This window comes from Bombus affinis, chromosome 5 (assembly GCF_024516045.1).
Source record: "Bombus affinis isolate iyBomAffi1 chromosome 5, iyBomAffi1.2, whole genome shotgun sequence".
NCBI lineage: Eukaryota > Metazoa > Arthropoda > Insecta > Hymenoptera > Apidae > Bombus > Bombus affinis.
In genome coordinates, this window is record NC_066348.1 from 3,800,779 (window position 1) to 3,824,615 (window position 23,837).

The 23,837-nt window shown below is 28.9% G+C and overlaps 6 protein-coding genes across 11 annotated transcripts; 3 read left to right on the forward strand and 3 right to left on the reverse strand.

The window, feature by feature from the left end:
- Positions 1 to 37: 37 nt before the first annotated feature.
- LOC126916541 (uncharacterized) lies at positions 38 to 7,570 on the forward strand. 4 transcript variants are annotated; one of them, XM_050722453.1, is made up of 9 exons: positions 38 to 481; positions 1,813 to 2,047; positions 2,352 to 2,582; positions 2,687 to 2,781; positions 2,851 to 2,920; positions 3,001 to 3,168; positions 3,231 to 4,565; positions 4,648 to 4,874; positions 5,191 to 7,570. In XM_050722453.1, the coding sequence occupies exons 1-9, from the start codon at positions 474 to 476 to the stop codon at positions 5,363 to 5,365; spliced, it is 2,544 nt and encodes an 847-aa protein (XP_050578410.1). In that variant the 5' UTR covers positions 38 to 473; the 3' UTR covers positions 5,366 to 7,570. The 4 variants fall into 4 exon arrangements, with proteins under 4 accessions (XP_050578410.1, XP_050578409.1, XP_050578412.1 ...); XM_050722452.1 differs by lacking the exon at positions 38 to 481 and adding an exon at positions 488 to 685; XM_050722454.1 differs by lacking the exon at positions 38 to 481 and adding an exon at positions 1,292 to 1,650.
- A 1,141-nt stretch (positions 7,571 to 8,711) lies between these two features.
- On the forward strand, positions 8,712 to 11,592 carry LOC126916560 (4-hydroxyphenylpyruvate dioxygenase). Of its 2 annotated transcripts, XM_050722497.1 has the most exons (11): positions 8,712 to 8,964; positions 9,192 to 9,218; positions 9,300 to 9,362; positions 9,602 to 9,706; positions 9,815 to 9,940; positions 10,000 to 10,089; positions 10,168 to 10,268; positions 10,347 to 10,424; positions 10,505 to 10,739; positions 10,815 to 11,054; positions 11,139 to 11,592. In XM_050722497.1, exons 1-11 carry the CDS (start codon positions 8,962 to 8,964, stop codon positions 11,211 to 11,213), a joined length of 1,143 nt encoding a protein of 380 aa, XP_050578454.1. In that variant the 5' UTR covers positions 8,712 to 8,961; the 3' UTR covers positions 11,214 to 11,592. The 2 variants fall into 2 exon arrangements, with proteins under 2 accessions (XP_050578454.1, XP_050578456.1); XM_050722499.1 differs by lacking the exons at positions 8,712 to 8,964; positions 9,192 to 9,218; positions 9,300 to 9,362 and having other exon boundaries at positions 9,596 to 9,706; positions 9,837 to 9,940.
- LOC126916568 (probable nuclear transport factor 2) lies at positions 11,568 to 14,590 on the reverse strand. Of its 2 annotated transcripts, none has more exons than XM_050722515.1 (5): positions 14,413 to 14,590; positions 14,187 to 14,321; positions 14,034 to 14,105; positions 13,784 to 13,882; positions 11,568 to 11,904 (listed from the first exon to the last, which is right to left on the reverse strand). In XM_050722515.1, the coding sequence occupies exons 2-5, from the start codon at positions 14,292 to 14,294 to the stop codon at positions 11,791 to 11,793; spliced, it is 393 nt and encodes a 130-aa protein (XP_050578472.1). In that variant the 5' UTR covers positions 14,295 to 14,321; positions 14,413 to 14,590; the 3' UTR covers positions 11,568 to 11,790. The 2 variants fall into 2 exon arrangements, with proteins under 2 accessions (XP_050578472.1, XP_050578471.1); XM_050722514.1 differs by adding an exon at positions 13,134 to 13,254 and having other exon boundaries at positions 14,187 to 14,590.
- Positions 14,591 to 14,743: 153 nt separating this feature from the next.
- On the forward strand, positions 14,744 to 16,007 carry LOC126916566 (60S ribosomal protein L27). Its single transcript, XM_050722512.1, has 4 exons — positions 14,744 to 14,883; positions 15,351 to 15,582; positions 15,679 to 15,815; positions 15,928 to 16,007. Exons 2-4 carry the CDS (start codon positions 15,364 to 15,366, stop codon positions 15,974 to 15,976), a joined length of 405 nt encoding a protein of 134 aa, XP_050578469.1. The 5' UTR covers positions 14,744 to 14,883; positions 15,351 to 15,363; the 3' UTR covers positions 15,977 to 16,007.
- A 258-nt stretch (positions 16,008 to 16,265) lies between these two features.
- Positions 16,266 to 18,572, reverse strand: LOC126916557 (dynactin subunit 2). The gene is made up of 9 exons (XM_050722493.1): positions 18,337 to 18,572; positions 18,064 to 18,135; positions 17,848 to 17,981; positions 17,670 to 17,781; positions 17,418 to 17,569; positions 17,103 to 17,349; positions 16,831 to 17,007; positions 16,614 to 16,716; positions 16,266 to 16,536 (listed from the first exon to the last, which is right to left on the reverse strand). The coding sequence occupies exons 1-9, from the start codon at positions 18,370 to 18,372 to the stop codon at positions 16,358 to 16,360; spliced, it is 1,212 nt and encodes a 403-aa protein (XP_050578450.1). The 5' UTR covers positions 18,373 to 18,572; the 3' UTR covers positions 16,266 to 16,357.
- A 210-nt stretch (positions 18,573 to 18,782) lies between these two features.
- On the reverse strand, positions 18,783 to 21,050 carry LOC126916559 (GDP-fucose protein O-fucosyltransferase 1). The gene is made up of 6 exons (XM_050722496.1): positions 20,823 to 21,050; positions 20,608 to 20,723; positions 20,413 to 20,536; positions 19,986 to 20,350; positions 19,638 to 19,874; positions 18,783 to 19,554 (listed from the first exon to the last, which is right to left on the reverse strand). Exons 1-6 carry the CDS (start codon positions 20,926 to 20,928, stop codon positions 19,351 to 19,353), a joined length of 1,152 nt encoding a protein of 383 aa, XP_050578453.1. The 5' UTR covers positions 20,929 to 21,050; the 3' UTR covers positions 18,783 to 19,350.
- Positions 21,051 to 23,837: the final 2,787 nt, after the last annotated feature.

The following is a 23,837-nucleotide window of genomic DNA, read 5'->3' on the forward strand; positions in this document are numbered from 1 at the left end:
ATATTATACGATAGTAATAATAATAACAGTTTGAGAGCGCACCTGCTGCCATTACATTTAAATCTAAATTCAAATGATATTCAAACATCGCGGCTAGTAGTCACATAGTTCCATTACCGATCAAGGACCAAGAATATACATATTGTCTGTGTACATATAAAGGAGATCGATATCAGTATGGCGGTAAAGGAGCGGCTCTATTCAGCGTGATTGGAAATCAAGATTATTATGGCTCAGATTTTACATTATATAACGGGAAAGTGCATTTCCATCGAAGTGCATTTTTCGCGACGCCTAGTAGCATCTTGAACGACCATAAGGATAGAACAAAAAACAAAAAGTTTGTCATTGTGAGTAAAAAAAAGTAAACGAAGAGGAAAGGATTTTACAAGGACGTTACATCTTACAACTGATAATCGCAACATCGCAACTGACGTCCTTAGCCCCGGCACGTTGAAGCGTAAACAATCACCATGGCAAAGTACGAAGATATTGCGTAACACTAGCTTTATCTAATTATGGCAGCGTAAAAAGTGCATCATTAATTCAATGATAATGCTCTGTTTACTATGCCACGCTGCAAACTGTATTACTATTACACTTATTTCATCGGTTTATTTCTTGGCGGCATGTCCCTTTTTAAATCTTTAATTTTTGTCAAACAGAATGCTGACTTCAAGTTGGTGTGAGTTTGTGGATTAATAGTCAAAATATTTTCGTACTTAATTTTTTTATTCACATAATACTTTTGTGTTGCTAAGTTATGAATACGTATTAGTTTACATTATTGGTTCTAAAGTAATATATTTCTTTTATTTCGTACTTCTTGAAAAATTATGTATGTACTTATGTATGTATATGTGTATGTATATGTTGCTATAAGTAATTAGTTTATATGTATCTATAGCTTTTCTGTTTTATTCTTTCCATAGCATAAAAGTATGAGTAATTATTATATAAATTATATTTTCACTTATACTTGTTAGAGTAATTCACATGATATATAAGGAAACATTTTCTTTTTTTAGAGTAAGGTTTCAGACTTTATTACGTTATAATTATGCCTCCTCATATTATTTCATAATAAAATATATCTTATTAATGTCATTGATTTTATATACTTTCAGATAATGTAGATAATTTACATAGATATAAATAAATTATTTTCAAAATTAAGAATTTTGTCAAAATAAAATTTTCCTCCTTCATTTTGTGTTTTATTCTATCTTCAACAGTTTATCTAAAGCTATTAGATTAATCAGAGTTGAAAATGTTTTCATTGCTAACTAATTAATTCAGTAACTTCATACAACTACTAGCATCATAAAAACTGGAAAAACATGTTGAGTTTTTAAAAAATTACTGAATCATAATGATGCAATGAGTCCTTATACAAAATATAGCGTTATATATAACAATGCTTTCAAAAGATGTGTTCTAAATTGTAATCTTATCTCCTTTATTTTATTATCGGTTAGTGGTGCAGCTAATCAGTAATTCCCTGTTCACAATTATTTACTTCATAGACTCATTCGTGTATCAGAATCAGAGCAAGTTATAGACATTAATATTATGTCTATAGTTTTGAAAAAATGAAAGTTGATAGATTTTCACAGTTATATATAGAACAGTTTTATCAATTACTCCAGGGTAAGCTACTTCATTTATAAAGGAGAAATCACTTTGTTCATGTTCAATATGAATTTACAAATCATACATAGTATTACATAACTATATACATACTATCAACATATTATATAAGTTAATATAATATATATGTATCAAATTATGTTAATTCTGACCTTTTTTTAGAGAGATGATGATAGTATTTGTTTATGACACTGTAAGGTGTTGTAAAGAAGATGATGATCCTGCAGAGGCAGTTATGTATTTCCATCCTGCATGGGTATCTCTTACGCAAAGATTAGCTCTAGCAGGGCAATTAATGGCTGTTAATCAATTTCTTTCAACTTCGTTTTCCAATCCAAAATCAATCACATTACAAGGAGGAAAATTTGTATTAAAGAAATTTGGACAGTACATACTTGTAAGTGTATCGTTATTATATTTTTTCTTTACATAGGTATAATTAATAATAATTTATTTACTTATAAAAATAATTGAAAATATAAGAGAGTTTGACTACATGACTTCAGAATTAATATAATGCAAAATATGAAAATCATTATATGTATAGCATAATTTGATAGTAGTAGTTATCTATTAAAGCAGTTACAATTATCAGTGTAGTCTCAATGAATGAAACGTAATATTTTTCTCATTGCTTAATGTGTCATACTTAGTATGAATTAATATTTGCCACATAAATTTCATTGTTTACTACTTTACAGGCAGTTGGAACTGATAGGAATATTCATGACTGGATTCTAGAAAGGCGTGCAAATACATTAGAATCATTGCTAAAATTCTTTCATTATGATTTGAATAAGATACTGGAATCATTTAATAATGACAGAAATAAGTTCACAGAGAAGCTTTATCAAATGTTTGAAACATATTTGCCAATACTTCAATATAGTGCCAATCTTTTCTCCAATATTCCTATCATTAAACTTCCGAAGGTAATTGATATATGATATCAATTTTTCTATTTTATACAGCTTTTTTTAAATATATTTAATTATTTATTATGGATATAATATAAATTAAGGTTATGTTGTTTTAGAGTGCTAGCAACATATTTTTAGAAGCAATTCAAGTTTTACAATATTATCAAGAAATCAGTGGTATCATAGGTGGTGCACTCTTCTATAATAATAAGTAAGTTTCTAGAGCAGTGACAAATAAATTATTCCTTTATTTTAAAAACTAAAAGTATTAATATTTCAGGGTAGTTGCAACTCAGTTAAGTGCTGAGTTGACCAAACAAATTGTTATAACTGATCCATATAGAATAAAGGTATATTCAATTAAAATATATTAATAGTATGTAATATTTACATAATATACAATATTGTTTCTTTTAATACAATTTTTTAGGCTCCTGCAGAGAGAATATCAACAGAATTTCATCTACCTGTTGGAGTACAGTTATTGCGAGTATATATAGAGCAAAAACAGTTTACAAAACTTGTACAAGAAGCAAATAATGAACGATATTACAGTTCTTATTTAGATTCTGTGACAAAAAAGATATTTCAAAAAAAGGTTAGTAGTTTTTGACAATGAATTATAACAATTATTTAATGATGAAACTATTATATTCTTAGAACATGTCCAAGAACAGTAAGGAACTCCCTTTGTCGGGAATGAAACGTGATACTTCTCGCATTTTTACTGTACCTGAAGAAGGAGAATTAGATTCATTACAGTACAACGATAATAGTCATTATGTACCCTCCGTACCACTTACAGCTTACAGTTCTCCAGTGAAACGTAAACAGGAAAGTAAAACAGACCGTCCTAAGTGTGTAAATCCTTTAACTCCTAGCGTTTGCTCTACACCATTAAAAGATATTAATAGAGTATTACATGGTAATGCTATGTTAATATGTAACACAAACGAAGATACAAATAATGAAGCAGAAGAAGAAAAGAAAGAAATAAAAACAAATGTAGATGATATTCCAGATGTTGTTAAGAAAGCACTTAGATATAAACGTTTAAATAAATTAAGAAACGTTACGCCAAAAGAAAAACTAGTTAAACGAAAAGAATTTAATAAGAGAAGCTTAAGTATGCATGATTTAGGATCGTCCAATTTGTACTCCAATCGAATATCAGTAAGAACATATGGATTAGGGTTGCCACAATTAAAACAAAGTATATCTCCCGAAACTTCTCCTCAAAAGCAATCTTTACATAAAAGGCAGTTTCATACAATTACTGACCCATATTATCCTATATTTCGATGTGATGGATTACCAGTATCTCAGTCTTTATATAATCAATATATATCTTCGCATTACGAAGAACTTAAGGATGATCAAAATAATACAATTAATCGTAACAACTTTTTAACAAGTTTAGCTAACGATTGTAACACGAAAAATGTAACAAATAACTGTGATACCATGATCAGTGATAATTTAGAAAAATCAAGTAATTCTCGTGACATAAAAATAGATAGTAAAGTGAAACAAGAAACTTATCGCAGATCAATGAGTCTTCCTTTGAAGCCACTCAATATCACTGATAATGATGATAGACGAAAATCAGCATCGGAATGCGGTAACGTGTATGAATTTCTTCAAAAGAAAAAATTGGATGGTCTACAATTAACGCCTCTTATGTCTAAACTTAGTTTACTTGCTGATGAGAGAACTAGCGGTTTTTGTAGTAGAGAAACAACCCCTAGCGAATTTCGTGATTTATCGGGCTTTTCAACAGCAACAAATCAAATAATCAAGCAAAAACTGGAAGCAGTTAATAAGGAAACTGGCAGTGACGGTGAAGATGAATTGGAAGAAGATTGGGTAACTACTTCCAAAGATGAAGTTTCTTTTGAGAAAACAGAACTATTTCTCTGTGGACATCACAATATGGTACTAGTACTATTAATGGAAAATGGAACTGCTAATAATCCTGATCTTATACACTCTCTCGTAAGTATATTTTATTATCTAATATCTAATATATTGAAATTTAATTTTTTGATAATATATATTATAGTAATACATGTTATAGTGGCAAACTTGCGTGAATACGTTAGGAAAACTTGAAGCTAGACTACAACAATGTTTAGAGCCTCTACCTTCAAATGAAAATAAGGAATTATATAGTATATTAAGTATTGATCCTCAATGGGACACAATAAATCGTTCTGGACTCTGGGGTGTTACTGAATTGGATATTGTTTCTTGCCTTCATGATAGGTTCACATATGCCAGCAATCTCACAGATATTATTGTCAGGTAATTATTTAAGCATTAGGTAATTTGATTCATTTAGTGCAATTTTGCATATGTCTGCTTGCTTCAGTAGACCTATTCATACCTTTTTGCTCTGTTAAAATAATACTACTACAAAAATTTTCAAGAAAATGAATTGTATTATACATTTAGAGTATGTTTTGTTTTATATATTATGAAGCACTAAACTATTATATAATAGTAATATATAAGTAATATATAAGTACTAACTTATATATTTATACATTATGAAGCACTAAACATGGTAATTTTTCATGAAATGTAGTAAAAAAATGAGTATATTTTATTAATTAACTAGAACGGAGGATACCGTTGTTTATGGTAACCAGTGTGGAAACGTAGAGGTATTTTATCAACAAGCAGTGGCTCCAAATACCTCTGGAGGACTTCCAACTCCTGCAGATTTAATGGGAATTGTGTCTCTTAAAGCAAAACGTAGACTGGAAAGAGATCATGGGATTGTATTGCTATAAATAATAATTATCTATGAATGCTTCCATCACAATCTCGTTTAGGATTGAATTGTTTTATTTAATATTTTCTTCTTTTTTTTATATTTCCTGGCATGCCAAATTAATAATAATATATAACGTTCTGTACATATTTTATCTCCGAATAGTAGTAGATACATTTTCCTGATGTTTTTAATAATATTGAATAGAAGCATTCTCTTTACCTTGTTATATGGTAATACAAGGGCATTAAAAATGGGAATGCAATCCTTCATTTAGTAGTTAGCATGTAACAGTAGTTGAACTCTTATTACCATAGCAACGATTTTCAAATAACCATATATAAACATCACGTATATATGTTAATGCGTGTATGTATACTTTTAGTATTATATTTATTTAAAACGTCCATATTTTGAGTAAGAAACAATGAGTTCAAATTTTCATATCTCTTTCCAAATAAAAGGATAATTAAACATTCCATTAATTTAATCGACCAAGAACATTTTTACGATAAAAAAATACTACATATTCATAGAAAAAAATATTACCAAATTTTCTACATGTATTTTTGTAATAAAGATCATACTATTGAGTATAATAATTTAAGAATTGGCGGTAATCAAGGAATTTTTATATCACTCACATGTACCGACCATACATAACAAAACCGGTATTGAAACGTTACTATTTTCGCGATCATAAATGATATATTTTAATACGAAATATTAAATGTTTTATTAAAAGAAATTCTTCGATAATACATTCACACTGAACAATTGGTTTTTTCATAATAGTATAAAAAGTAACGTGAACTTCAGATATTGTATATCTTTATTACATTTTTTTATCTTATTAAATATGAATGATATTACGCAATAAAATTTACAATTACATTTAAAAGTTTTTTATCATAAACATAAATGTAGTAGAAATATATATTATATCTAAACAATAATTTTTATCATGTATGGTTTCAAAAATTAGATAAATAATGAATAAATATTCATAATAGGTAGATAAAAATTCTTTTAAAACGTTTAAAATTGTAATACAATTTAATAGCATGATGCAACAGTCTTTTCAAGTCCAATCTTTTAATATCTTAATAAAACAAAATCATTCTAGTATTGTAATGCTATGTCCAAATTAAGTGATATTGAGTATTAATTTATTTGTCTATTTACAATCGTGTTATTATGAGTAAAGATTTTTATTGCGTTTAAGCACAAGGCAATTAATTGTTGTTTACTGCTTGATCTCTTAACAATTTCGTTTTGTATAAATGAATTTATATCGTATGTATTATAATTATATAATTAGTTCTTTGTATATAAATATATCTAAGAAGCGTCTGATATGTAATCTGTTTACATGATTTATAAATAATAATGTAATTTTTAAATTTATTAGTATAAGTAGATTAAACTAATAATATTATTAAAAAAATAATGTATAACATAAGAAGTCAATATGTTAACAAAGAAGAATATTATAAATAATATTAATGTAATTCCTGAAAATCATAAAATGCGTTATAAAAACTTAATAATAACTAAACATCAACGTCTAGGAATCACATTATATGTATTTTTTAATGGTATTTGTTAAATATTTTAATTTTAATCTAAAAAGTAAATTCTTCCCAAAAAAATAATTTTTTATTAATACGTTTAGAAGTTTATGTATTCTTCTGTTATAACTATAATTGTAATTTCTAAGATGAATATAAATTTTATCTTAAGTATTTTTGTATATGAAGTTACAACCTAAAAAGAATTATGATTCTTCTAAACGTTTTAGATACTTTGATTTCTAATTATTGTGTAAAGTCCATATTTTATATTGTTTATAATAATATGCAGTATTTAAATTTTATTACATATGTTGACTGTAATTATAATAATCTTCTAAATATAATTATAATAATATCTTTAAATATATAATAATCTAATCTAGTCAGTTATTGTGTATTGCAGGGAGCTATGAATATTTCAAATTATTCCTTACTAACAGTATGTATACTTTAAATTGATTTTAAGTTATGAAACACTTTGTCCCTCTTATTTAAATCCAATTCAAACTAGTCATATCAAAGTATAATCGCAGATATTAATTCACAAATAATATAAGACATACATGCAGTAGAACATGAACAACAAAACACTGTAATGTCATCCATGGAATATACTTTAATTGAATAAAAATTATAATTGAAATATGTAATACTTGAACTTAATCATTTTTTAAATTTTTATTCTGATAGAAAATAAAATTATTATAGATATTATACTTTAAATAATATGTTTCATTTTTCATTCCTAAATATTTTCAAAGAAAAAAGTAGTTTTTTTTATAATTAATATAATGAAAGAAAGAGAAGAACATTTTAAAGAAATAGAGATCACCCTTTTTCTATATTTATATACAGATATTTATCATGTGTCTTGAAATCATTCTGCTGCCTTTTTTTTTGTCGACCTCGATATAGTAGAAAAAAATGAGTCGAGGCGAGCCTCCTAGCTCTACCGGTTCATTAATATGTTTGTATCACGCGCTACGCACGTTTCTGATCATTATTTACATTAAACAGGTAATTTACATTAAACAGGACGCGCCTCTAAAACCAGAATCTAAGTTGACGCACGATCACGTTTCGTCATATAGAACGGCGAGCCTTCGAAAATGGAAAGTTTTACACGAATGAAATACTTTGAACTCTTCCTGTTTGTGGTGAAATAGTTTTCAGAAAAATAGTTATTTTTATACAACGACATATACCTAATATTATACTATATTATACTGCATAAATATATTATACTATATATATACTATTGCTTTACTTTAGTAAGTAAACTAATGTTTACTCTTTTTAATCATTCAAGAATGTACGGCAAAGTTGACTTTGGTTTGTAAGCATAATTAAAAAATGCTTAATTTGTTTAACTTGTTTAAATACTAAAAAGATATATAATATTTTTTCAATAAAAATAATTGTATTTTATTTTCGCGTTTGCTATACAAATACAAAATACGTGTAAAAAACAAAAATATTTACTGGAACAATATTTACAAATATATTTTGTTATTATTTGCAATTAATAAAGTGTACAAGAAATTTTTAAATGTTAAAATACTTTACAATTTTATATTTTCAAACATATTGTAATAAAAATTTTGAAAATTAGCATTTTAATATATCTTAAATGTTTTAAAAGATATCACGGAGGATATGAATGTGGATTTTAAATAAATAAACTAATCAATATAATTGAAAATCGATAATAAACAAAATTTCTTCAGTACATAAGTTAGTAAATATTATTTTAAAAAATGACCTTAAAGATAATAGTTCCACAGACAAACCGATGAATAAAATATCAGATGATCGTAAATAATCCTGAAAAACCTGCTATCAGTATTATACATTAGATTTACGACTCACAGTTTTTAAAAGAATGCGACACAAACAAGCCTCCCTGATCAACCAATCAGCGATCAGGATATAGCATTACTGATTTTCACGCGCTTATATTTAAGCACGGTATGTTTTCGATTACAAACCACGAAAAAGAAATCATTAACTAGCTCGTTCTAACTTTCCGCAAGTATTCAAAATGGTATGAAATTTACAATCTATTTTTAACTAAAATAATAAAATAATAAATTTATTATTATGTACCGTAGTAGTATTAGTACTATTTAATTAAGGACATTTTAATTTGTATAAATATTAGTTTTCAGTCCGAATATAATCGTTCGTAATTTAAATAAAATAAAATAAAATAATGTTCTCTGATTTTCAGATGAATCGATAATATAAAATTTTTAATTTCATTTTTTTCAGACTACATATACAGATAAAGGTCCCAAGGTAATTATAGTAACACAAATACTTTAATTGAAAATATAATTTATTATAACATATATTTAACATGTAATTCTTCGTTTTTAGCCTTTAGGAGGAAAATTCTTGTGCTTCGATCACTTCAAATTCTGGGTTGGAAATGCAAAACAGGTAATTAAAACAAAATAGTACATATCTACTAAAAAAACCAGGTAATTTCATTAAATAATAGATGAAATCATGAATTTCATGACATAAGCAAATATTCAGGATTCATATTTGTTAATATTTTAAAACATTTTCTCATCTTTCGATATTTTTGATTTCTTTTATATTTTCACACGGAAACAAAATTGAAATAAGCCACCTACCTATTATGAATTTATATTTAAACACATTTGTTACTTTAGGCAGCCAGTTATTACTGCACTAGATTAGGTTTTGAACCTTTGGCTTATCGTGGTTTAGAGACTTGTTCCAGGCGCGTGGCATCACACGTCGTTAAACAAAATCAGGTAAATGCTAAACAAATGTTTATTGTTCATATTTTTATAAAGTAACATCTTTTACCTGTCTAATATCTTATATTAGTAAAAAAATAAAAATACTGTTCTTATTTATAGATTATTTTTGTATTTGAATCAGCTTATGAACCTGATGATGAAGAAATGGCAAACCATCTTTCCCGACACGGAGATGGTGTTCGTGATATTGCTTTTAATGTTGAGGACATAGACATCATTGTAAAAGTATGTTAATATTATAACTTCCTACGAATATATGAATGAAAGGATTATTATTTTTCTAGATCGCGAGAGAAAGAGGTGCCATAATAATAAAAGACATATGGGAAGAAAATGACGAATATGGTATTGTAAAATTTGCTACCATAAGTACCGTAAGTACATACAATGAAAGAAAATAATGAACTAACAACAGTATTTCAATAAAACATAATTATTCTCTTATTTATTAGTACGGAGATACATATCATACGCTAATAGACAGATCCAAGTATAACGGATTCTTTTTGCCAGGGTTTCAAAAGCTATCAGAAGACCCATTTTTAAAGACTTTGTATGTAACTTAAATTCAATCAAATTATTCTTCAAATAATATTATTAAGTTTCTAATAATTTTGTTTTTGTTACTTAGGCCAAAAGTAGGATTGAATTTTGTTGACCATATTGTTGGCAATCAATCTGACAAACAAATGGAACCTGTTGCAAAATGGTATATAAACTGATAAAATATTTAAGAAATTAGAGAAGTCTGTACACGCGATTGTGTTTTCTATATAAAATTTATTGTAGGTATGAGCAATGTTTGCAATTCCATCGATTCTGGTCAGTAGACGATTCTCAATTACACACAGAATATTCAGCTCTGCGTTCCATTGTCATGACTAATTGGGAAGAAACAGTGAAAATGCCTATTAATGAACCTGCCCCTGGCAAAAAGCGTTCTCAAATCCAAGAATATGTTGAATATTATGGGGGAGCAGGAGTGCAACATATTGCTCTTAATACAAACAACATAATTACAGCTGTAAATTACACATTTGACATAGCCTTTTGAAATTTAAATAAAATTTTAAAAATAAGAATTTACGTTATTTCACAGATACAAAATCTGCAAACTAGAGGGGTGGAGTTCCTAGATGTTCCAGACACTTATTATGATATGTTAAGAAACCGTCTGAAAATCAGTGGTGTACAAATTTTAGAAGATATCAATATACTTCAAAAATTAAAAATTTTAATCGATTATGATGAAAATGGATATCTTTTACAAATATTTACTAAAAATATGCAAGATCGTCCAACTCTTTTTATAGAAATCATTCAAAGGCATAATCACAATGTGGGTATTATAATGATCATTAAACCTACCATAAATCTTTTAAAACTGAAACTAATAAAATTATAAAAATTACTTCTGTTATAGGGATTTGGAGCTGGAAACTTTCAAGCGCTATTTCAAGCTATTGAAATAGAGCAAGCTAAACGTGGCAATTTGTAAAATTCATATTTTTAATACTTATGTCAACTAAGATAAAATACAATTATATATAGCAGCTTATTTTTTTAAAAATCATGTTTTTCATCTTTATTATATTAGAATTTTTTTATACTGCAAGTTGTAAAATAGAAACTACAATCGTGTTATTAATTCCAGATATTGTATTTAATGCTCAATATTTTTTTTATAAAAATACACATAGTATGAGGGAATAAAATATGTAACAATACAATTTAAAAAGTAATAATTAATCATTAACATTGAATATTATATGCTGCTATATTATATTGTGATATTATGTTATTAACATGTAAGTAACAACAGGTGTATTTAGAAAAAGAGGAAAACAAGAAAATTATTAAACTGTATTTATTTTTAATGCTCTTTTCTTTCTTTTGTGGCCAAGATATAAGCAAATGTTTTTCATATAAAAACTGCAGTATCTAGAAAGAATGGAATAATATGTGATGACAAAGGATATTAAGAAGAAAGTAGCTCACTTATTTTAATCTCTGGGGAGTCCATGGCTCAGATACCTGTCTGCTATTAACTGTAATAAACTTGCAGACATTTCTCTTCATACACTATCATGAATGCCAAGACGAAAGATGTCATGCTGGCAAAAAAATGAATTCCCCAGTGGCTTCAACACAAAAATCTGTGAGAAGGCATGTGGTGGATCTTCATCTGCCTGTAACAAATTATAGATATATAACTATACACTTAAGCTATGTATATCATTACCACATGTATAAATCTAATAAAAAAATATATAAAATACATAATTTTCCTTTCTTACAAATATATTTTACATAATCGTAATAAACCTTAGTATATAAAAATTGTATTGTGTAAAAATATATTGGTATGTAATTGAATTACTATCAATAAAGGTAAATTATTATTAAACATAGTTAATAATCCTATTAATTGCATCCCATGCAAAAACTATGTAAATTTTTTAGAAATGTAATAAAAATAAAGAAATATACAGTACAATGACAAACTCATCATACAATCAAATTTTATGCAAGAAAGATTATATTACTTTTGACCTATGATTAAACTAACAATAACATCTTCAACTATATTATTATAACATTTTGATTGTTATACAGATTAAATACTATAGAATTCTTTCTATTTAAAAATATGTGACAATTATTACATTAAAAAATAATGATATATTATTATAAGCTATACAAAAATTAAATTTAATTTAATTATTTTTATTTTCATATATTCATATATCATTTCATATAATATTTAAACTACTGTTATATTGATACACAAGACAAATTAACAATTATAATTATTATTGTTATAAACTTATATTATTATTAGTATAAACTATTATTAAACGACATGTCATTAGACTTTAACCAAAAGAGAAAAAATATATTTTATTCCGGTCAGTTCAGCAATTTAAATTTTTTTTTATCATCACCCTTATTATATATACATATAATACATTGTATGCATTTTTATAAATGTATTATTCCAAAAATATTAAAATATACGGATGGTGCAATAAATTACTTATGCTTATTACATAGTTTAAAATATAATTAATTAAATAATACATGCAAATAGTGAATTAATAAAATTATAAAACTTTGGTAAATTTAAATAATTATAATAACAAACGTTAAAATGTAGCAAATGTTTTCACTATTACACAGTTATTTTAAGTTCCCAAATTTACCAAATTGTTAGATATTAATATTAGTTAAGTGTAAAAATTATTTTTCTCAAATTATTGATTACAGCAAATAGCAAAGCAATATTGCAAATAATATATAATTGAATTAAAATTAATAATAAGAAAGCATACTGACATACATGAAGCAGCTTTAGACATCAAAAATTAGTATCAGGCTTGCCTGTACCATGGTATGAAGATCAATGGAATAGCAATACCTGACGCCTAAACCGTGTTGTGCAGAGCAAGTCTGAAGATGTCATGCTGCACGTAAAAGCTGGTGCCAATTGGTTTCAGGACAAATGTCTGGATGTATGCATGGGGCTGATCCTCATCAGTCTGCCCAATCATCAACAATCACTGACTGAATTTTCTTATTTCATCTTCTTTGCGCAGGTATATAGAGAGATTGTTGCTGGACATTAGTCATAGCTCAATCTCTATCTTCATATGGCAGCACAAAAAATGTAAGGCAGTACAGTACACATTTGTGTAGCATGTCCAGCCAATAAAATACAATATATGGACGAATAAAAATATAAATGCGTCAATGAATTTAAAAAAAATATCGGGCCAAATATATCTCTTTGTTTAGAAAATGCATTAAATTGTGTATGATAGAAGAAGTTAAATTACTGAACTAATTGGAATAAGATCTCTGCACATATTAAATAAAATTCTTTCATTTATGTATAATCTCTGCTATTAGCATATATATAGCATATATACATATATATATATGTATGTATGTATGTATATATATATACATATATATAAATATGAATAATTTTATATATTTTTACATGCAAATTTCCTATCTGCTTATTTATATTAAGCTCATATAATAATGAAAAGTTATTTTCTTTACCTGCAACCTTCCTAAAACATTAATAAGCACCCCACCATCAAACATAGGTTGTGAATCAATGGCAGTTATTATCCGATTTATTTTTTGAAATGTTAAACTCTGAAAATTAAAGATTACTAATCAACATAATGATAAAAATGGATTTATTTTTCTTTTTATGAACTATATTTTCTAGTCTATATAAGATATACTTATATTAAAAAATGATAGCCATAGTGATAAATGATAAATGATAGCTAAAAAAACTCACAGTTAATTTTTCCATGATTTTAATAGCACCTTGTATTTGCAAACCCTCGAATGTCATGAAAGATGACTCGGTCTGTAAACGTAACATCGAATGAGTATATAGAGAAAAAATTGTCACAATAAATAAATGTGATTAGAAACAATTAAAGCTTACATTATACATATTTATTAAATTTGGTCTTTGTGCGGGGTCGTCAAACATCGCATAATACTGTTGTACGAAACCCTTTCCAATAACTTCATATTGAGCGTTCAATGCCATCACGCTAACTTATTGTGTTCACACTCACTATACGATATCAATAATATCAGTCTTTTTAAATGATTCAATCCTTCGACAAATCGTACTTAAAAAAAGTTCTACAAGGGTAAAATAGTACCTATTAACATCCCTCGTGCAAGATACAAGCGAGCAGGAAGCTACTTATGCCGACCAATCATTTCGATGTATCGAGAAAATCATCGGGATTATTCTCGAACTCTCGAAAAGTTTAGATATTCGGCAACGATTGTACTCGTTTTTGTAGAAACAATGTTGCTTCTGATTCGTGGCTCAGATTGAAAATATACGAAATCAATCCGTTCCTTTTCTGAAAATGTTATGATATATATTGCAAGAAATAAATAAAGATCTTTAAATGGTGTGGTGGATAAAACCGGTCCGAATGAAAATTTTCTGCCAAGAAATAATTTTGTTAAACGTCATTCAAACCACGACATAGGATTGGTTATTATTAAACATCGCCGGATGTCTAATGATACGACATCTGTAGGTTGAATTTTAAATATCGAACGGGTAACCAATTGAGAATTAGGTTGACTTCCTTTTTTCCGGTACGATAAGCCGCGAGGTGTGTGATGTTTGTCATTGCAGAAACTAATCCAAAAACATCGGAAAATAGAAAAATAATTTGTTTATAGATATAATATTCTTTTTAGTAACGTTTATTCCGGTATTTTTGGAATAGTAATCATTTATTTGATTGTAGAATTTTAATAAGTTCTTGAGTATGTTAACAAACATTTTTAAGTTTGTTTTTGTTAAACTAAGATTAAAATTAGATTAATCATTTCAATTTTGTGTTTTAAGAAATATTCTATATATAAATTTATTTGTTAATTTTTTAAGTACTGGTGATGTAAAAGAGGTTATGTGATATCTGTTTACAACTGCCAATGCAGTCTAGGCGTTAAAAAAATTTCGTTAAAAAAATTAATAATTAACGTAAAATAAATTATTATATACGAGTTTTGTAACAAAATATTCGTTTCTTGATTTTGATACTACTAAACTAATTTTCTTAACTTCTCTTTATAGATATATCTTCAAGATGGTGAAGATCATGAAATCAGGAAAAGTTGTATTGGTCCTTAGTGGCCGATACGCAGGAAGGAAAGCTATCATCATGCGTAATTATGATGATGGTACTACAGAAAAACAGTATGGACATGCTATGGTAGCAGGTATTGACCGATATCCACGAAAAGTACACAAAAGAATGGGCAAAGCAAAGATTCATAAACGTTCCAAAATCAAGCCATTTGTGAAAGTAAGTTTGTTACTAGTTGTTTGTGTAATTTTCTTTGTTTTATATATATATATATATATATATAATTTTATTTCAAAATATATGTATTAATGATAGGTACTTAATTATAATCATTTGATGCCGACGAGATATACAGTAGATTTACACTGGGATAAAGTAACACCCAAAGACCTTAAAGACCCAATGAAACGCAAGAAAATTCGATTCCAAACACGTGTCAAATTTGAAGAAAAGTATGTATATCTATATCTATTATTTCTTAATATTATATTTTGCAATTGTTTTAAGATTGTGTTTAAGATTATTTACTATAGATAGACAAATGATATTAATATCCATTTTTAGGTACAAATCTGGTAAAAACAAATGGTTCTTCCAAAAGTTACGATTTTAATTAAATTTAAATAAATATAAATTTACAAATATTTTAAGTGTAATATTTACCACCTCTTTTCCTGTTCCAGAATGAAAAAAGCAATTTTTTGTACATATACTTGAAAAGCATGATTTTTGTTTATTTTTAACTTGTAATGTTTATACATTAATGAATTTTTTGCTACAATAATATAGTTAGCTTGTATTATTTAATTAAAAATAATTAAAGTTATATTATTAAAAATATTTTAACAACAATATGACAAGGTGTACTAAATCATGAATAAATTAAAAATATATTCAGAAAATATTAGTAAATAATATATAATTTAATAAATATCTATTAAACAAGTTGAGATATCATTATCTATAATAAAAATTTCAATGACACTCTTATGAATTACACGTTCAGTTTTTTAATACGTTCATCTAATGATTCTATGTTACTTTTTATAATTTCTAAGTTTGATGCAAAGCTCTCTTGTACTCCTTTTAAAAGAGATTTGTTACTTTCCAAGTCAGAAGTTATTTGTGATTGTAATTCCTCTAAACGTGTTAAAGATTTGTTGAATGTAGCAGCTAAAAAAAATATTGAAAAAATATATTTTCTGGAAAAAGAAATTTATAAAGTTTTATAAATATATTTAAATACACACCTTGCTGGTGAATAGTATTTAAAGCCAACATTCGATTTACGGTTTGTGGTAAAATTTGTGAGATAGTTTCTGTTTGTTTCATAATATCATACATCTCCGAAATCTAAAAACAAACTTTGATTTAGATAAAATAGTTATTCAGTTATTTTCAGTTCCTAATGTTGAACTCTCGTAAGTAAATTCATGTTATTTGAATATTTCTAAAAAAAAGGAATACTTTTTGTTCTTGTTCTGAATCTAATGTTAATGCAGTCTTTTTCTGTGCAATATTATCCATTCTATGAATTAGTGCGGCTAATCGGCTTTCAATTATATCTAATTGGTAAGTATCTAATAATGCAGCTTTTGCTCCTAATTCTTGAAGAGCTTCCATTACTCCTTGACCTTTGAGATTCTATAAAAAAATTTATTACTTACTTATTATTAGAAACACACTAAAAATATGACTAACAATAAGTATTATAATTATGTAAGAATTCATTGTGCTACCTGTGAAAATTTGGAAAGTTTATCACTGGTTGTCCCAATTACACTTTCTAAATTGCAAAGCCTTTGTTCAAGTAATGCAATTCTTGCTGCTTCCTGCATTCTTGCTTTTTCTGGAAGATACATCATCTGATACTTAAGTACACCAGGTTCAGTTGCTTTATCATCTTTTGCATTCTGTGATTTTGAATCAGTTTCAGAAGTAAGAATACTAGTCTGCTTGAATGCTTCTATTTGTGATATCAGTTGTCTAAAATATTCATCAACAAAAGAAACATTTTCATTCTAAACACCTTATTATAATATAAATAAACTTACTTCATTCTTGTGCCTTGTGGATCTGACAGAGTTGCAATAAGATCAGCCCCGAGACATTCTTCTAATTTTAAAGAATCTAAATGTTTTCCTAAGAGTTGTACTTGAGAAATTATATCAGCAACAGATTTCACCTTTTCCTCTTTTGATTTTTCCTATATAAGAAACAGTAAAATATTCATTCATTTTTAAGGTTTGAACAATATGGTACATCATAAAACAAATTTCAAATATGTATAATAGAACAATTAATACCTTCAAGTCATTCACTTCTTCATATAATTCTTTTATTTCACATTGCAAGCGCTGGTACTTTTGAATAGGGGTTTCTTTCTCTCCTTCTCCAGGTAATTCCCAATCTCCAAATCTAAAATTTGTTATATGTCTTCAACGTATACCTTACATCTTATATTTTCTTAGTTAAAATATTTACTTATAGCCAGTTCTTGGTTTGAGTGATATTCGATCGGAAAAGTCAACTTCCTTGCTAAGGAAACGTTTATTTTTAAATTTAATAAATGCTTCAGTGGCATTAGTATGTAATTTTTCTATAGAATCTGTCTCATCCTACAAAAAAGGAAATATTCATACTGCCAAATATAGTATAGTACATAATACATTATATTATAATCAATTTTCAATACTGTACCTCGGGGTAAAGTTGAAATTGTTCTGATTCTGGTAAATCAGTAGTCTCATAAACGTCCACTTGATCATATGCCTGTAGATACAATGAAAACATCGAAATATTAAATGTCCATTTATGTAAATTATAAGATATAGACGAGATTATACAAAATTATATATCTTCAGATTATATCTTCTTATCTCAATTTCAGATTATATTCTCATTTTAAAGTGAATTATATTTAATAACAAAATCACATTGACATAATTTTATCGCAAAATATGAAGTACTTACAATCCCAGGTAAATCGGCATATTTAGGATCAGCCATTTTTCGTAATTTATTTTAAAAATGCTGTAAATTTTATTCAGCTAAATTATTTTCAAAAATACAAGAAATTTTTTCGTTTAGTAGTGATTAATAAAATTAGTAAAATACTGGTGTAAAGCATTAAGATTTTAACCGAATATATTACGAAGTGTCACTCAACATTTGGTTGTATCTGGTTGTATATAGCATATGTTTCACGTTCGTACGACTATCACGATACCTTCCAGCAAACATCAGTACTACATCAAAAAATGGTGAACTTAGAAAAGTGATACATATTTTTGAAAATAAAATATATTTTATTTTAATAATAACAAAATTATAGTCTTGTAAACGTAAATGTAATTATTTTATACGATTAAAATAACTTTTGAATTGTTCAAAGATATAAGGTATAAAAAAAATACACATTTTAATTTGATATATCAGTTTTGTGTAAGTTATAATTGTTTTGTAATTTACAATAAAACAATTAAAGTTTATATATAACGTATATGTATTGTCTTTCAAAAATGTTAAATTTTTGGATAATATTTTAGGTATCTTATAAAATTTCATCTTTTATATGTGTGAACAACAGATATTTTAATTGCTTGCTCTTCCAAATTATACAAAGATACTAATTCAAGAAAGTTTGCATAGCAATATGAAAGAACTAAAAGGTTTCCAATCAATGTTGTATTGATAGATAATTATTGAAACTTTTATGAATCACGTTATATCTAGATAAACTTAACTTTAATTAAAAGCAATATTTATATATTTAAAAGAACTTTTATCTTATATGACCATTTTTTGTAAAATATAATGAAAGATAGTATACATAAATGATCCTTTTCCATTGTATATACATTTATGTATATCATGCGGAGTTTTGGAATAATTTAATTATAATAATTTAAAAGGGTCCAGCTTTTATTAATCATAGATGACGGAAAAATTAAAAGAAACAAACGGACCTAGTTAAGAATTATGTCGCTACAATTCTTCATGTGTAATAGAAGATGAAGACCTCTCTGAGGGGAAACCCCAAAAAAATGTGGGATACCCTTTAATTTCCCTTTCTCTTGCGACAAAAGCTGAGAATGAAGATATACAGTTTCCTATAAAATAATTTGCTCTTCCAAGAATAGCTAAATCTAAATGAGGTGATGCAGGTGAATCCTGTTTAAAAACTGGAACCTGTAGTAAATATTAAATGGTTATAAAATTTTTCTTAATATTTCTCTATAAACATTGTATATATATATTGTTATATTTCTTACTTCCATCCGTGCTAAGGCTTTAGTAAGTTCTTCAATCATATAATTATTATCTGATGCTACAAATACTGATTTGATGTCATTACCATTGCGAATAACCCGTTTTAGATGACGTACTATTAAATCAAATGATGGTAGACACATAGCAGAAGTTGCTTTTCCACGTTCGTTACGATACCCAAGGCATTGTGGAGCGGCAAAGAGATTTGGTGTGCTGGATATAAATTCACAAGCACGAACCTGTTAAACATAAAATGTGTTTTATTTACAAATCTAATTCTTTTTATCAGTTTTTTAAAGTTTTATTATAGTGAAATGAATAATTTGAATATCTGGAAGACAGATACACACCCAATCAATTCCGTTACGTAGATGAATTCCTACAAATGCTCCTCTTGGTAATTTTTGTTTTATAAATGCTATGGCTTTATTAAGCATGTCTGTATTCCATTCAACATACTTGTGTAATTTTTTATTTTCCAATTGTACAGGAAAACTAGCAGGTGCACCTGTGAATGCTAATACTGGCCAATGTAATGCAGGATATTGTTTTTTCCATTGTACTGCCATGTCTGTATGATGAACGTCATAATGTAAAGGACCATAAAATTCTGATTTTACAAAATCTATATTATATGTATCCCAAAATGAACCAAATGGATTTCCATCTTTGGCATTGCATGAATCTCCTTTTCCACGTGCAGAATAACAGAAAGCTGAAAAGGATAACATGTTTCAAAGGAACACTTTGTCTTTGAACTTAAACATTTAAACTTACATACTCTTTCCTTAGATTGCCATATTTTTGGTGCTATGTCTCGCATAAAATTCTCCATTAATAGTGCTTTATGGAAGCTTTGAACTTTTGAAACATTAAAATATATATCAAATGGAACTTGTATCTAAAAAATGATAAATTTGTTTATAAAAATATTCATATTTTATAAGATATTAAATATTATTGTTTACAAACAGATCTTGTTTCTCCAGTTCTATATTCAACCCATGGTGGTAAAACTAAAGTACGATTTAGTGCTTTTGCAAATCCTAAAGCACCTAAAAAGTGATCTGCTTGATTTCCAAATCGCCCTAAAAAAATTAATCAACTCGATGATTTTAATGGATTAATCTAATCTAAGATATATTTATATAATTACATGTAAGAATCTTAGTTATACATGGACATACCCATACAAGGACAATAAACAATATATCCATTTGTATCAATATCAAAGTCTTCACAATATGTGTTATAAAATGTGGTTAATAATAGAATGAAAATAATACTGAACATTTCGAGTTTTTTTACTTATTTCATTTAATTACAAATAATTAAGGACACACAATTTAATATAAATTACTCCGGTTTTTATACATTTCCACCATTACTATGGATACGTGCATGGATTATTGCATATGTAGAAACGCTTTTAAAGCAATCGAGTCTAGGCCACGGTCATATACAGAAGCCTAGGGAGAACCATTTGAAAATTGAGTCGTGACTAGTTGTGAAAAATCATCATGGAAGATAAGAAAGTTTTCCTTCTCCCATATATGACGTGTTATGAATGTCTCAGATATCTCTTGTCTGTCTCGTAAAAACACGGACTTCTTTGTCTTTCCATGTTTTTATTTTTTAAGATTAGACACTACTCAATTTTCGGACAGTTCTCCCTAGCAACTGTAGGGACTTGTTTATATATGAACGTGATCTGGACAGTGGACAAGCTACCACAGTTGTACGACCTGCTACGACAAATAAGGTTATGGATTTACAGTGATTTTTCAGGAAACAGGAAAATGAGTTGTTGCCTGTGATCCTCTCTGCTTGCCGAAGTGCGGGAAATATTCAAATAAAAATATTAAGTTCTACTGAAATGAATATTTTTATTTAGAAGATTGCTCTAATAATTTGGTACAATTGACGTCGCGACTTTAGAAATTGTGAGAATCCTGGCAGTTCCCGTTTCTTTCGCGACTTGCAAAATCCCTTTTAGTTCTCTTTCAGAATCTGGATTCCCCTATAGTCCTCCTTCCAGATCCTGGTGGTTCCTGATGTTTTTCACCTCATAGATCGGTGCTTTTTCTTTTTCAATTCTTCTTAATGACGGCGCTTCATCAGTGATGGTGAAAACGAAACGCTGATGTAACCATCATGTGTACTTACACGTGAGATGTCATATCTGCAAGGGTGGAGAGAGTTTTTTAAAAAAATATAAGCTGTCACGGGGAAATTTTCCAGTGATACACCTTTTCGCTTTTTTATAGAACAATTTATTATGAAAGATTAATATTTCATACTTTGTTACGGATAATTAGATTATAATGTAGGTTCCAGAATTATATAGATTCCGGCCCAAACAACAATACTGAATTATCGTTGGTTAGTAAATACGACAGTTAATTATGATTCGCGAAGTCTGCATCTTAATCGGATTCTCAGTCTTATTATTAGTTTGTGCTAACGCACGAACACGCTGTGCTTATATTATACATAATGCTGATTTTTGGAATTTTATGGCATCAGCATTTATGACACTATTTATTTAAGATTTTACCAATATATTGTTTATTGGACAAAAGGCCTAAGAGATATCGAGTAAACTATAAACAATGTCGCGAGAGCCGAGGCGTCAACGGGCCCATCAATGTGTCGTCAGTCCTTCAATTGAATAATTTCGTAGAAAAGGCCTACGTGATCTGGTCACGAGTGGTTGCGGAACACATGCGTGGTGGGTCTAAGAAAAGACAAAGGGATGCTAGAATAGTCAGTGCCAGTGAGAAGCTAGATGGTGTTTCTTTTTCTTTTTTATTTATTTGTTTTTATTTACAATTTATCCAATTTAGACATTTGGTAGAATTTTTTAACAGTTACATTAACATGTTGGTGGCTACCTCCAGCGGGGTACCATCCTCGCGTTTGCTAGGTTATATCCTTTGTGAGGTCTGCTGGGTGTTTCCTTTTTAGCCTTCTTTCCATATTTGAGGCGTTGATCGTTTCCGCAGCTAGCCGGTTTAGGTCTGTTGCTATTCTTGCCTTGTATCTTTCCACATAACTGCTGATTGTTTCCTTGACCGTTGTTATTCCCAGGTCCCTCCGTATGTCCTCATTTCTAACGTACCATGGGGCGTTTATTATCGTTCTAAGAATTTTAGCTTGCGTTGTCTCTATTTCGTTTATATGGCTCATTGCTGCTGTCACCCATAATGGTATTCCGTACGTCCAGATTGGTTTTATGATCGTTTTGTATATTTTTAATTTATTTTCTATACTTAATTTGGATTTTCGACTTGTTAGCCAATGCATTTGTCTACTTGTTGTCTGTATTTTGTCTATTATTGATTTAGTATGCTGTTTCTGTACTCACCAAAGCACCCGTGTCCGGTGAGCACCTGCGTCACCCTGTAGGTCAGGGGAGGCCTGTCCCCGTTCAATTAAACGTTCCAGTTTGGAAGGACGGTCTCGAGGACCCTTAGCTCCGGCGCGCCCGCTGTCATGTTGAGGCTGGCGCGCCATCTGTCGAGCAAGGCCCGCCAAGCCCGAATCTTAACGTCGGCGTCTACCGGGCCGACCCCGTCCGACAGACCGCAAGTGTGGAGATAAATCTCGCGACACCTCAGGGCCTGCAATTCGAACGGGGAAAATCCGGCAAGCATCGCCGCTGTTGCCGCCGAAATGGTGCGGAAGCCCCTCGCTACCCTGATGGCCACTATTCTGTGCAGCCTCCTGACCTTTAGGAGACTGCGGCGGCTGGCCATCAGGTCCTCCGCCCAGATCGGAGTTCCGAGGAGGAGCCTCGATCGTACCACGCCGGCGTACAGCGGGCGCACTCCAACGTCGGGCCCTACGTTACAGCCGAGGTTACAAATGTCCTAATGCGTTTGTCGTCGCCTCGACATATGGTGCTAGGCGATCGAAGTGAGCGCCGAAGGTCCAGTGGCTGTCGAGGGTCAGACCCAGATACTTCATGCTGGTTCAGACCTCGATCTCTGCCAGGTCCAACCTCAGGCGATAACCCGCCGGAGGCGTCCCGTGATTGGCCCTGTGGCAAAACCACATTGCCTCGGATTTCTCAGGAGACACCCTCAGCCCCAATCCCTTGATCGCGGCGACCACGCAGGCCACCGCCAGCTTCCGCCACCGAAGCACCGCGTCGATGTTCCATAGCAATGGACCCAATACAGAATCCTGCGGGACCCCGC

What these genes read in the sequence shown, in the direction of transcription:
- LOC126916566 (XM_050722512.1), top strand. Translation starts at nt 15,364, where the DNA reads ATGGTGAAGATCATGAAATCAGGAAAAGTTGTATTGGTCCTTAGTGGC. An exon ending in AAATCAAGCCATTTGTGAAA is followed by an intron (nt 15,583 to 15,678) that starts GTAAGTTTGTTA and finishes TATTAATGATAG; the next exon opens with GTACTTAATTATAATCATTT. An exon ending in CGTGTCAAATTTGAAGAAAA is followed by an intron (nt 15,816 to 15,927) that starts GTATGTATATCT and finishes ATCCATTTTTAG; the next exon opens with GTACAAATCTGGTAAAAACA.
- LOC126916568 (XM_050722515.1), bottom strand. Translation starts at nt 14,294, where the DNA reads ATGGCATTGAACGCTCAATATGAAGTTATTGGAAAGGGTTTCGTACAA. An exon ending in AAATCATGGAAAAATTAACT is followed by an intron (nt 13,883 to 14,033) that starts GTGAGTTTTTTT and finishes TTTAATTTTCAG; the next exon opens with AGTTTAACATTTCAAAAAAT. An exon ending in ATGTTTTAGGAAGGTTGCAG is followed by an intron (nt 11,905 to 13,783) that starts GTAAAGAAAATA and finishes AATTTGTTACAG; the next exon opens with GCAGATGAAGATCCACCACA.
- LOC126916559 (XM_050722496.1), bottom strand. Translation starts at nt 20,928, where the DNA reads ATGTTCAGTATTATTTTCATTCTATTATTAACCACATTTTATAACACA. An exon ending in TGTTTATTGTCCTTGTATGG is followed by an intron (nt 20,724 to 20,822) that starts GTATGTCCATGT and finishes TAATTTTTTTAG; the next exon opens with GGCGATTTGGAAATCAAGCA. An exon ending in AAGCCTTAGCACGGATGGAA is followed by an intron (nt 19,555 to 19,637) that starts GTAAGAAATATA and finishes TATTTACTACAG; the next exon opens with GTTCCAGTTTTTAAACAGGA.
- LOC126916557 (XM_050722493.1), bottom strand. Translation starts at nt 18,372, where the DNA reads ATGGCTGATCCTAAATATGCCGATTTACCTGGGATT. An exon ending in ATGCCGATTTACCTGGGATT is followed by an intron (nt 18,136 to 18,336) that starts GTAAGTACTTCA and finishes TTGTATCTACAG; the next exon opens with GCATATGATCAAGTGGACGT. An exon ending in AACTTTCCAAATTTTCACAG is followed by an intron (nt 17,008 to 17,102) that starts GTAGCACAATGA and finishes ATTTTTTTATAG; the next exon opens with AATCTCAAAGGTCAAGGAGT.
- LOC126916560 (XM_050722497.1), top strand. An exon ending in ATACAGATAAAGGTCCCAAG is followed by an intron (nt 9,219 to 9,299) that starts GTAATTATAGTA and finishes CTTCGTTTTTAG; the next exon opens with CCTTTAGGAGGAAAATTCTT. An exon ending in TTCAAAGGCATAATCACAAT is followed by an intron (nt 11,055 to 11,138) that starts GTGGGTATTATA and finishes CTTCTGTTATAG; the next exon opens with GGATTTGGAGCTGGAAACTT.
- LOC126916541 (XM_050722452.1), top strand. Translation starts at nt 570, where the DNA reads ATGCCACGCTGCAAACTGTATTACTATTACACTTATTTCATCGGTTTA. An exon ending in AATGCTGACTTCAAGTTGGT is followed by an intron (nt 686 to 1,812) that starts GTGAGTTTGTGG and finishes ACCTTTTTTTAG; the next exon opens with AGAGATGATGATAGTATTTG. An exon ending in AAAAGATATTTCAAAAAAAG is followed by an intron (nt 3,169 to 3,230) that starts GTTAGTAGTTTT and finishes TTATATTCTTAG; the next exon opens with AACATGTCCAAGAACAGTAA.